At 48.2% G+C, this 12,762-nt stretch overlaps 1 protein-coding gene across 6 annotated transcripts in view; it reads left to right on the top strand.

The window, feature by feature from the left end:
• FAM169B (family with sequence similarity 169 member B) overlaps positions 1 to 12,762 on the top strand; it is an 88,129-nt gene continuing 75,367 nt past the window's right edge. For 5 of the 6 annotated variants that reach the window (XM_032252818.1, XM_032252816.1, XM_032252812.1 and 2 more), the window contains exon 1: positions 5 to 114. In XM_032252818.1, the coding sequence (XP_032108709.1) occupies positions 12 to 114 (103 nt within the window). In that variant the 5' untranslated portion in view covers positions 5 to 11. Of the gene's footprint in view, positions 115 to 12,762 lie in introns of all 6 variants that reach the window. The other variant, XM_032252813.1, reaches the window with a different exon arrangement.

Genomic DNA, 12,762 nt, shown 5'->3' with positions numbered 1-12,762 from the left:
CCGGGGGAGGAATGAGAGAGAGGAGGATGCGAGGGTCACGGGGACAGCCTCCGGGGCGGGGCGCAGTACTGCCTGAGCCTGGGATGAAGACTGAGGCCGCCTGCGGAGCCGCAGGTAAGGGGAGCGTCTCTGGCCGGGCCCAGAGCCTCCCGCTTCCCTCCCCGCGCACCCCGGCGGCTCCTCCCAGCGTCTCGGGTTTCAATGGCTCCGCCTGCCCGAAAGCTCCGGGTCTCAGCACTGCACCAGGAGCCCGTAAACAGCGCGCGGCGGCCAGGGAAACTTTCTCCGGAGCCGGCGCCAGGTTGCCGCGTGCCGCGCACCTGTTGTTGCCCCGGGACGGAACGAAGGGGAGGGCTGGGGGCCTAGGCGTCGAGTGCGGGGCTGGCGGGGCTCCCCCTCTTAGCCCCCGGAGCGTCTAAGGCCCTCGCGGGAAAAGTGGGGAGGAAATGATCGAGGGAGCCAGAGAAGGCACTGCCAGCATCAACTCGATGCACGTCAGAGTTCCCCCGGGGACACCGGGCGCCAGGACTGACCTGGGCTTGCTTCCCGGGCGCGGGAGCGTGGACGAGCCGCTACCTGCCTAGGGCCCCCGCGGTCTTGTCTGTGAAATGGGAACCGCACAGTGGGAGAGAATTAGGTATGGCCGCTCGGGTTACTGCCGGCGCCCCTTAACGCCACTGCGACCCTCCCCGGGCCAGGACGCCTCCTGTGGCCGGGGGCGGGGAGGTGGAGCAGGTCGGGGTGGCGGGGAGCCCGGGGTTTGCGCCAATTCTGGCCCTGGAGCGCGCCTGCTGGAGCCCGCCGCCTCCCGGCCCCTAGGGGATGCCATACTTGGCCGTCTCTTCAGAAAACCAGGCAGAGCCGGTGCAATTTCTCAAAGTGAAAGCACGTGGAACAAAACCCGCCAAAGCCCGCCAGCCCCTCAAGTGCTCGGATAGGAGCAGGAGTAGGGCCTTTGTATGCTGAGAAAGTGCCTCTTTTCCTCCTGCTCCCCTCCTTTCTCCCTGTGGGGACACGTGGCAAGGCCGGGTGCGAGGTGACAGACTGCTCCCATCCCCTCCACGTCCAGTCTGGCCTGCTAGGCGCCCTGGCCGCTGGTGGCCCGCCCTACCCAGCAGCAGTTCAGCCGCACTGGCCACTTTTTCCCTCCACACGTACACGACGCGGTAAGGGAGCAAAACTCTCTCATCAAGGCTCCACTGTGCCTTTTCTTGGAAGGCAACCTCAGTGGCGAATTACTCGCGTATTTTATGACTTGCATCTAAAAGTTGTGACTTTGAGTTGCTTTTCTCCTGATTTTAGGTGAGTGAGTTAAGGAGGGAAGGTAACTATTAGCCAATTGTATGGATTAGTCACATTTTTCTGTGGATGTTTTATTTTTATTTATTTTTTATATTTTTAATTTTCTTTCATTATAAAGTTCTGGTATACATGTGCAGAATGTGCAGGTTTGTTACATTGGTATACCTGTGCCTTGGTGGTTTGCTGCAGCCAGCAACCTGTCATCTACATAGGTATTTCTGCTAATGCTCTCCCTCCCCTGGCCTCTGCGCGACCCCCCACAGGCCCCAGTGTGTGATATTACCCTCCCTGTATCCATGTGTTCTCATTGTTCAACTCCCACTTATGAGTGAGTACATGCAGTGCCTGGTTTTCTGTTCCTGTTAGTTTGCTGGGAATGATGGTTTCCAGCTTCATCCATGTCCCTGCAGAATACATGAACTCATCCTTTTTTATGGCTGCATAGTATTCTGTGGTGCATATGTGCCACATGTTCTTTATCCAGTCTATCATTGATGGGTATTTGAGTTGGTTCCAAGTCTTTGCTATTGTGGACAGTGCTGCAATAAACATATGGGTGCATGTGTCATTATAGAATGATTTATAATCCTTTGGGTATATATCTAAGAGGGGAGACCCCCTTCCCATCTCCCTCCTTGAAGGCCTCCACTCCTCCCTCCATATGAGAAGGAGGGTAAAGATAAAATACCAAAGAACTGGAATCCATGGCTAAGGGACTTGCTGACGCTACTGACAGGGCCATAACGAGGCCCGAGGACTGGGAAGATAACTCCCTTTTCAGTTCCCAGAGTCTAAGCTATCTATAAGCCTTGAAAGTGTTGCAAAGAATATCACTACCAGCCAGAGCCTGGCACTGGGTCATATCCTCCATGTTTACATGACTGAGCCCCCCTCCTCAAAATACCTCTGCCATCTAATGATTTACTGCCTTTGTCTTGTCTCTGTAAACGCCTTCCCCTGCCTATTTCTGCATATGAACTAACGAATCAATGAACCCAAAGATTGTGAGGTCAATTGTCCAGCCAATGGACAGTTATACCATTTCGCCTCAGTTTTCTCCTTTAGAGTTGTAAGCCTATGAAAGGGGAAAAGAGCTGCTTCTTGGGGAGCTCGGTTGTTAAGGCATTAGCCTGCCACAGCTCCCAGCTGAATAAAAAGCCACTGCCTTTCTCAGTTCGGTGTTTGAGAGGTTTTGTCCGCTGCAGGTCCTGCTACATACCCAGTAATGGGATTGCTGGGTCAAATGGTATTTCTGGTTCTAGATCTTTGGGGAATTGTCACATTGTCTTCCACAATGGTTGAACTAATTTATACTCCCACCAACAGTGTAAAAGCATTCCTATTTTTCCACATCCTCTCCAGCATCTGTTGTTTCCTGACTTTTTAATGATCGCCATACTAACTGTTATGAGATGGTATCTCGTTGTGTTTTTTTCTTTTTTTTTTAAACGGAGTGTCACTCTGTCGTCCAGGCTGGAGTGCAATAGTATAGTCTCGGCTCACTGCAACCTCCACCTCCTGGGTTCAAGCAATTCTCCTGCCTCAGCCTCCTGAGTAGCTGGGATCACAGGCACGCACCCGCCACACCTGGCTAATTTTTGTATTTTTAGTAAAGATGGGATTTCACCATGTTAGTCAGGCTGGTCTCAAACTCCTGACCTGGTGATCTGCCTGCCTCGGCCTCCCAAAGTGCTGGAATTACAGGCATGAGCCACCTCGCCTGGCCATCGTTGTGGTTTTGACTTGCATTTCTCTAATGACCAGAGTTGATGAGCTTTTTTTCATATGTTTGTTAGCCACATAAATGCCTTCTTTTGAGAAGTGTCTGTTCATATCCTTCACCCACTTTTTGACGGGGTTGTCTTTTTCTTGTAAATTTGTGTAAGTTCTTTATAGATTCTGGATATTAGCACTTTGTCAGATGGATAGATTGCAGAATTTTTCTCCCATTCTGTGGGTTGCCTGTTCACTCTGATGCTAGTTTCTTTTGCTGTGCAGAAGCTCTTTAGTTTAATTAGATCCCATTTGTCAATTTTGGCTTTTGTTGCCTTTGCTTTTGGTGTTTTAGCCATGAAGTGTTTGCCCATGCCTATGTCCTGAATGGTATTGCCTAAGTTTTCTTCTAGAGATTTTATGGTTTTAGGTCTTGTAATTTAAGTCTTTAATCCATTTCGAGTTAATTTTTGTATAAGGTGTAAGGAAGGGGTCCAGTTTGAGTTTTCTCCATATGGCTAGCCTGTTTTCCCAACATTATTTATGAAATAGGGAATCCTTTGGTCTCTCGAAGATAAGAGATTGAGAAAGGGTTTTTCGTTTGTTTATTTGTGTGTTTGTTTTGAGATAGAGTCTCTCTCTGTCACCCACCCAATGGTGCAATCTCATCTCACTGCAACCTCCCCCCTTCCCCCTCTGCACCCTCACCCCCACCACCAGGTTCAAGCAATTCTCCTGCCTCTGCCCCTTGAGTAGCTGTGACTATAGGTGCCCACCACCATGACCGGCTACTTTTGGTATTTTTAGTTGAGAGGGGGTTTCGCCATGTTGGCCAGGCTGGTTTCGGACCCCTGACCTCAAGTGATCCGCCTGCCTAGGCCTCCCAAAGTGCTGTGAGCCACCACAGCCAGCCGAGACAGGTTTTTTGTCTTTTGTTTTGGAAAGGGAGTTACTATTTCTTTTTTGATGGTTTTCTCTGTGGCTCTTTTTAGAAAGCTGGCCTTCATGGCTGTGGATGTCGAGTACTGTTTCCAGTTTACCCACTGGAGAACTAGGGCAAGGAAAAAAAGTGATTTGCTCTTTGAATCTCATCTTCCTCATCAACAAAATGAAGAAGATTTTGCCCACTTAGGGGTTTATTGTAGAGCACTATTACACTAAGGTGTTCCTGGAAGCTCCTCCCTGCCCTTCGGCCTGGGATTGATTTCATGAGTCATAGGGTTCCTCCCAAGGATTGCTTTAGTGAAATCTCGTACTCTACCCAGTCTCCTTGCCTTTTAATGGGAAAAGTAATGGTCATTTCATCTTCTGGAAAAGTATAGTTGGCTTAAACATAAGGCTTTTCCTGTATGTATTTCAACTTTTGCTGTGGCTTTGTGGTCCTTGATGGCCAAGATGACACACAGCAGTTACACATTAATCATTTCCACATGTGCTAGATCCTAATGGATTGGAGTTTTGCATAGCTGAACCATTGCCTGAACTGTGGTAGCCCCTTTCCAAAAAGGGCTTGAGCAAATCATGTCTACTTGGGAATCCAATTTCCTGTAGCAAGGAAGCATGAAACCAAGAATTAGCCTTTCAGGTAACACTGTAGCTCAGGCCCCATGAAGGCACATGACATCCCCCCGGGAGCTGTGCTTTGTTTGTACAAGGCTCCTCAGTGTTGGGGTGTCTGGTTTTCAGGAGGCAGGTGCACTGTCTGAAGAGACTTTGGAGGTGGTACCCCAGATAATTCAGGTCTTGACCTGCACCCCCCCAGGAGCACATATATGCATATAATTTCTCTCTGTTTCTGTCTCTCTCTGTCTCTCTCTCTCTCGGGATTTCTGAGAGTGTGTATATGTTTTTAATTTCCCCGATACTGCAAACCTTCTTAGGTTCCACCAGACCATCTGTTGCTGTCATTTCAGCTTGGAGTGCAGTGGAAAGAAAAAAGAAAGTCAGACACAGCCCGATTCTGTTACAGCCCTCATCCTTTACTTTGGCCTTCCATTATCTATAAAATAAGAACTTAACCTGCCTTGTAAGGATTAGATGAGACCGTGTGCATAAGAACTGACTGGTGAAACTGAGAGTAGATTGTGGAGAAAGCCATTTGTTCTGACCTCCTCCCTTCTGTTTATCCACAAAACCAAAGCCTTGTGAGAATTGTGTATGTCATGGCCTTCATTTAGGAAGTCAGTTAAGTGTTTGAATTTGGAAAAGTTGGGTGCTCTGACAATTTGCACTGATAATAGAGAGGGGCTGGCACTTTGGGAGGCCAGGGCGGGTGGATCATCTGAGGTTAGGAATTTGAGACCAGCCTGGCCAACATGGTGAAACCCTGTCTCTACTAAAAATACAAAACTTAAGGCCAGACTCGGTGGCTCACGCCTGTAATCCCAGCACTTTGGGAGGCTGAGGCGGGCGGATCACCAGGACAAGAGAACGAGACCATTCTCGCCATGATGAAACCCCGTCTCTACTAAAAATACAAAAATTAGCTGGGTGTGGTGGCATGCGCCTGTAATCCCAGCCACTCGGGAGGCTGAGGCGGAAGAATCGCTTGAACCCAGGAGGCGGAGGTTGCAGTGAGCCAAGATTGCGCCACTGCACTCCAGCCTGGCAACAGAGCAGACTCCTTCTCAGAAAAAAAAAAAAAATACAAAACTTAGCTGGGCGTGGTGGCAGGTGCCTGTAATCCCAGCTACTCGGGAGGTTGAGGCAGGAGAATTGCTTGAACCTGGGAGGCGGAGGTTGCAGTGAGCTGACATTGTGCCACTGCACTCCAGCCTGGGTGACAAGAGCGAAACTCCATCTTAAAAACAAAAATGCAGAGAGGGCTGGTAAACTAGAAAGCTAGCAAGTGGGGAGGAAAAATTGAGGGCGACTCAGAAGCTTGGGTTTGGGGGCGAGGAACAGGGACAGTGGTGACACCCACAGCGGAACTGACTCTCAGTGGGGAAAATGGTGCGATCGAGACATAGTGATTTCAGAATGTTTCAGGATACACCTCCCTTTGGAGATACGAAGAGTTGGGCAGAAACATGAAGTCCAGAGCTTCGGGGGAATTGAAGTGCATAATTCTAGAAAAGCCAGTGCCTGCACCTGGGCTCTGAGGGACCCTCTGTTACTTAGTAGAGAGAGCAGAGCAGATGGAACCCCGGAAAGGCTGTCTCATACCTTGGGGCATGGAGGAGTAGAGGAGCTGAGGACAGGTGAGCTTGTTTTATTCTTACTGTAGACTTGAGAAGTGCTGAGGACCTCATTTTGAGACTGTTAAAATGGGCACTCTGAATGAAGAGACCCCCCCAAACAGCTGTGTTGCTCACGCAAAGCGGCTGTTTATTCACCCGGTTGTGGGCGGGCTAAGTCCGAAAAGAGAGTCAATGGAGGGCCCTCGGATAGGAGTTGGTTTTAATAGGTTTGGAAGGTTTTTGTAAGCTGGGAGGGGGTCGTAGGGTCTGGAGTCCCAAGGTCAGTTACAAAGTCCAACTGATAAGGCAATTGGGCTGGAATAAGGAACAATAGAGAATGTCTTAAAGTTAATTAGGTGCCACAGGGGTTCTTCCCCTTTTCATGGTCTTCCAGTTACTTCAGATTTTCCAGGAGCTCATCTGGAGTGTCCCTGCAAGTCACAGAGGTTATCATGGTGTTCATGGTGCCATCAGTCAGCCAGAGGCAAGGCCCTAAAGGAGAGAGACCAGAAAGGAAAGAAACCAGGGAAAGGCTTGATGCTGAGGGAGACAGAGATACCTGCAGGTTTGGGATGCCCAGAAAAAGGATCAGGGGGGAGAGTTGGTATATCTCAGGACCTTCAACAGGATTGGGCACAGCTGCCATTGCCAAAAGTTTTGCAGGGATAAGAAAAGGGAGAAGGCTGAGCTTGAAGTGATGTTAAGTGTTAGGGAAGATGGCTTTTCTTTTGTGCTTTTGGGTCGAGGGGGAGGCTTTAATATATTTTTAGTAAACCTTTAGAAACAGTTAATTGTATGCCGTGTATGGTGCTAAGCCCTTTCCCACATTACCTTAAATGACTTTAGCGATAAATAGTAAATGTGGATGCAAAAGTTCCCCCTTATCTGGGGGGAAACGTTCCAAGACCCCCTGGTGGATGCCTGAAACCGAGGACAGGACTGAACCCTACATATACTATGCATGAATTTCTCTTTCCTTCTTCACAGACAGCTTCATGGATAGAATTTCATTCTTACTGTAGACCTTGGCAAGCTCAGTATATGATTTTTTTTCTTTCTTACTTAATTGAGAACTTTCACCTGTTCACTTAAAGAAAGCACTTTGCCGGTGGGGTGTAGTGGCTCATGCCTGTAATCCCAGCACTTTGGGAGCCCGAGGTGGGCAGATCATTTGAGCCCAGGAGTTTGAGACCAGCCTGGGCAACATGGCAAAACCCTGTCTCTATAACAATTGCAAAAATTGGCCAGGTGTGCTGGTGTACACCTGTAGTGCAAGCTACTTGAGAGGCTGAGGTGGGAGCATCACCTGAACCCAGGGAGATTGAGGCTACGGTGAGCTGTGATGGTGCCATGGCACTCCAGCCTGGATGACAGAGACTTTGTCTCAAAAAAAAGGAAGGAAGGAAAGCAAGTAAGCACTGCACTTCACAGCATCTCTTTGGCATGGAAAGAAGGAAGGATGCATGCACGTATGCACACACACGCTTTACAGCATCTCTTTGGCATAGAAGGAAGGAAGGAAGGATGGACGGACGGACGCATGCACACACGCACTTTAGAGCATCTCTTTGGCATTTCTGAATTGCCAGCATCCCTTCTCTTAGGCTTTGGGGTGGTGATTAAGTAAAATAAAAATTACTTGAACACAAGCCCTGTGACGCCAGGACAATTAATGTGATCATTGAGATGGCTCCTAACTGACTAATGGGCAAGGAGTGTTGACAGCATGGATCTGCTGGTCAAAGGGATGATTCATGCCTCTAGTGGGACAGATCCGGATGCCTCGAGATTTCATCATGCTACTCAGAACGGTATGCAATTAAAAACCTTCGAATCGTTCATTTCTAGAATTTTCCATTTAATATTTTCAGGCCGTGGTGGACTAGAAAGAATTGAAGGCTTGTAAAATGAAACTGAGGGTAAGGGGGGACTACTGTATTGTTATTATCCTCATTTCACTGGTGAGGAAGCTGAGGCACAGAGATGAAGTAACTTGCCTAAGGTCACCTCGGTAGTAAGCGGCATTGTGGCCATCGGGTTGGCGGTGGTTTGACTCCCAGAGAAAGGAAACTGTCATGAGGGTGAGGTTCAAAGTAGACGTTCCCTCCCTTGCCAAAAAGTGGAGGTCCCCTCTAAAAAAGTGGAGGCCCAGCAAGTAAATAATTCATGATTCCGTTTCTAAGGGGACTCCTTCTTCAGAGATGACCTCGTGTAGACATAACATTTAAAAAACCAGGCCAGGCATAGTGGCTCATGCCTGTCATCTAATCACTTTGGGAGGCTGAGGCGGGTAGATCACTTGAGGCCAGGAGTTCAAGACCAGCCTGGCTAGTGTGGTGAAACCCCGTCTTTACAAAAAAAAAAAAAAAAAAACCACCAAAAACCAAAAACAAACAAACAAAAAAAATTGCTAGGCATGGTGGCTCATGCCTGTAATCTCACCTACTTGGGAGGCGGAGGCACGAGACTTGCTTGAACCAGGGAAGTGGAGGTTGTAGTGAGCCGAGGTTGTACCACTGCACTCCAGCGCTGGGTGACAGAGTGAGACCCCCATCTCAAAAAATAATAAATTCCTCAGAACCAAATAGTCATCAACCATTTTGGATCTTCTCTAGTCTGTAATGTGTAACTGTCTCTGTAGAGGAACGTGGACCCAGCACGTGTGGGATCTCAGTTCTTGGGGAGCAGGGCCACCCTAGGGACCGCGAACAGGGGCTGGGCTGGATATTTGGACTCATAACACTGGCACAGACTATCCCCATTTCTTCATCTGTATGAAAGGAAAGGATGAGGTGGCTTCTGGTAGAGTAGGAGGTAGCTGACAACCTCTGCCTCCTGGGTTCCAGTGATTCTTCTGCCTCAGTCTCCAGAGTAGCTGGGATTACAGGCATGTGCCACCACTCCTAGCTAATTTTTGTATTTTTAGTAGATATGGGGTTTCACCATGTTGGCCAGGCTGGTCTTGAACTCCTGACCTCAAGCGATCCTCCTGGTCATGGAAGTTGTCACTTACCTCCTACTCAAGCAGACAGTGCTGTCCGAGGGCAATGCCTGAGCTGATCCTCCAGCCCTAGAGCCCTGTGTGTACCTGGCACGCAGCAGGTGCTCTGTGAGTGTGGCATGGAGGAAGCATTTCCTATTAGGTGCTGCAAAGACTCTGGTAAGTTCTGTGGTTGTAGGAAAGTTTGCTGGGAGGAATGTTTTTGTGATTGGGTGTATCGGCGAGCTGGTTTGCCACCCTCCTGGCCAGGGCTCTGGGCAGCCCATTCCCTGGAATGTCTTTCCAGGTACTTCCTGGGAGGTCCAGGTCCACAGCGAGTTCCCCTGATGGCCCAGAGAATGGAACAGGGAAGAAAAACAGGGAGAAGAGCAGTCATGGGTAGATGGAGATGCCAGGATTTCAACAGTGGCCTTTGGATTCATGCAGCCTGAGCAGTGAGCTGAGATTGCACTGTATCTGTATCCCCATCTTCTGTTGTGATTCCTTGCCGTGTAGTGGCATCTATACTAGAGATGGTTCCTGTCACCCCCTTTCTACACATCAGGGATGTAGGGTATCTGTATGACATGGGATCTGCACAGCATGCAATGGCTGCTGTCTTGATCCCCTCTGCATGGGTCCTGCCATGGCCTGATGGGAAGAGTGAATGACCGGGCGACTGGGACTCGGATGGCGTGGTGGCAGGGCAGTGGATGCTGAGTATTATCATTTTGACCTTTGAAACCCTAGTCTGGTGGCCAGCTGACCGGCCTTTGCTGGACTCCTGACGTCAGCTAGCTGCTGGCTCCTTTGATACTCCAATTTAGAGCTTAGCCCTGGGAAATTCAGAGGATTGTAGAAAATGACTATTTTGTGATATAGAAAGAAACTTTAGGGCAAAATATAAATTATTGGTCAGATGCCCTAGGGGGGTCACGTGACTTTTAAAGTTAGGGTTGCTAGAGGGCTGGAGGAGCAGTGGCAGGTCAGTGACACCTGAAGGTCTGGAACCTTGGAATGCAACAGCAGTGGTTTAGAAATGCCATGCCTTCTAGTGTACCTACCTGTGGTTGTGGGTTTGTTTTTCCAAGGCCAGAGGCCAGCAGGCTTGGGCAAAGGTGGGGCACACAGACTACGTGAATCCAAAGGCCACTGTTGAAATCCAGGCATGTCCCCCCACCCCCTGCTGCTCTTCTCCCTGTCTTTCTTTCCTGTTCCATTCTCTAGTTCACTCTGCGCCTTCTCACTTCAAACCCTTTGCATGCTGTATCACCAGACAGTGGCTTCCTTTCCCTGCCAAGAGGAACCTGCTCCAACCAATGCCTATTAACTCTCAAGGCACAGAAAATGTTTCATGCTTCTTTGCTCTTCCAAAGCAGGGCAGCCACAGAACTACCAGGAACTGCCCTGAGGCTGAAGCCTGGGAGTGCCTGGGGAGGGCAGAAGGGGAACTCCTTGTGGGGTGTGTGTGTGTGTGTGTGGTAGGGGGCTCCCATGGCCCAAGCCCTCCTAGACCACTTGATTTCCTTTACTTGCAGAAATTAAGATAAATGTGGTTTTTTTGGAAACCGAGTCTGTAACCACGATTTACAAGTTCCATCAACATAGAGAAAGCTGGGTTCCTTTCTTCATTGCATTTTGAAATGAAGTGATTTTGCAGAGTCTTCATTGCATAAAGCTCCTCCCAGTACTGCCCCCCTCCCCTGCCCAGCTGTATTCTATTAGATGTGTACTTAGCAGATGAATTTTGGTGTGTGCATGTATGTGGCAGAGTTGTATAATATTCAAACAGTGGATTATAGCTGGTTATTCATTTTGACTTTTATGTTTCCCAACAAGCGATTTGTGTAATACACGCATACTGCCCACATTTGACCTGCTGGAACATCTTGAAAAAAAAACTTTTTTTAAACTATGCAGGAGAAAAGGTATTGCTTTATTTTTTTTTTCATAACATATGAATACTAAATTAAAATATTAAAAAATACTTGGAGTAAAAAAACACAAAATCTGTCCTCCAAAAGAAAAGTCTAGTTATTTGCTGATGAATACCTGCTACCTGCTTTTAAGAATAACTCTTAAACATGGTTATTGGCAGATCATCTTCTCTTCATGTCTTGCCTTTATTTATTTATTTACAGAGTCTTGCTCTGTCACCCAGGCTGGAGTGCAGTGGTGTAATCTTGGCTTACTGCAAAATCTTCCTCCTGGGTTTAACTGATTCTCATGCCTCAGCCTTCCAGGTAGCTAGGATTACGGGCGCCCACCATGACACCCAGATAATTTTTGTATTTTTTGTAGAGATGGGGTTTCACCATGTTGCCCAGGCTGGTCTCAAACTCCTAAGCTCAAGTAATCCACCAGCTTCAGCCTCCTAAAGTGCTGGGATTACAGGTGTGAGCCACCATGCCCTGCTTGGTTATTTCTTAAAATGGCGATTTCATCTTTCAGTTCTTGTACTGTTTTGTTGGATTCCTTAGAGTTCTTGGATTTGGTTTCAACTTTTTGCTGAATCTTGATGTTCTTCATTCCTATCTGGATGCAAATTCTGTGTCTGTCACTTCAGCCTGGATAAGAACCATTTAGAGTGAACTAGTGTGGTCATTTGGAGGTGAGAAGACACTGGCTTTTTGAGTTGATAGAGTTCTTTTTTTTTTTTTTATTTTTTTGAGATGGAGTCTCGTTCTGTTGCCCAGGCTCGAGTGCAGTGGCATGATCTTGGCTCGCCACAGGCTCCCAGGTTCAAGCGATTCTCCTGCCTCAATCTCCCAAGTAGCTGGGACTACAGGCGCACACCACCATGCCCAGATGATTTTTGTATTTTTAGTAGAGATGGGGTTTCACTATGTTGGCTGGGCTGGTCTCAAACTCCTGACCTTGTGATCTGCCCGCCTCGGTCTCCCAAAGTGCTGGAATTACAGGCGTGAGTAACTGTGCCCAGCCTTGAGTTGACTGAGTTCTTATGCTGATTCTTTCTCATCTGTGTGGGTTGATTTTTCTTTAATCTTTGAAGTTGCTGTCCTTTGGATTGGTTTTTTGCTTATATCTTCTTTGATACCCTTAAGGGTTTGACTTTGGTATAAGGTGGGCTCAGTCAACTGGCTTGGTTTCTGGAAGACTTCAGGGGCCAAGGGCACAGCTCAGCCCCCCTGGGCTGTGGGCTCTCACCCTGTGGGGGTGCTGGGACCAGGCCTATGGCTTTGTTCTCTGGCCCCTCAAGGTTTAGCACCTGCTGTACTGCAGGGGCCAGTGTGTTCCCAGTCCACTGGCCACAGCACTCCAGTGGGGAGTGCCTGCCAAATCGCCCTCATGCAGGCATGCCAACCATCACCTCTTCTTCCTGGGGTCATTTTTGTTTTCTCTGATGTGCATCCTTTAGAAATAACTTTAGGGGGATCTGCTGGTAGCAAATTCCCTTGTGTCTTATTTTTCTAAATATTGCTTTATTTTGCCTCGTACTGGGAAGTTACTTTCGCTAGATGGAGGATGAAAGTGATTTTTCTTCCAGCACTTCAAAAAATAATACTCCATTGTCTCCTGGCTTCCATAGTTGCTCTCAAGAAGGCAGCTGTCGGTCTAATTGCCATT

The sequence above is a fragment of the Sapajus apella genome, unplaced genomic scaffold, assembly GCF_009761245.1.
Source record: "Sapajus apella isolate SASKATOON/1434 unplaced genomic scaffold, GSC_monkey_1.0 scaffold80, whole genome shotgun sequence".
NCBI classification, from domain to species: domain Eukaryota; kingdom Metazoa; phylum Chordata; class Mammalia; order Primates; family Cebidae; genus Sapajus; species Sapajus apella.
Note: the sequence above shows the minus strand (reverse complement) of the source record. Positions and strands in the feature narration are given on the sequence as shown.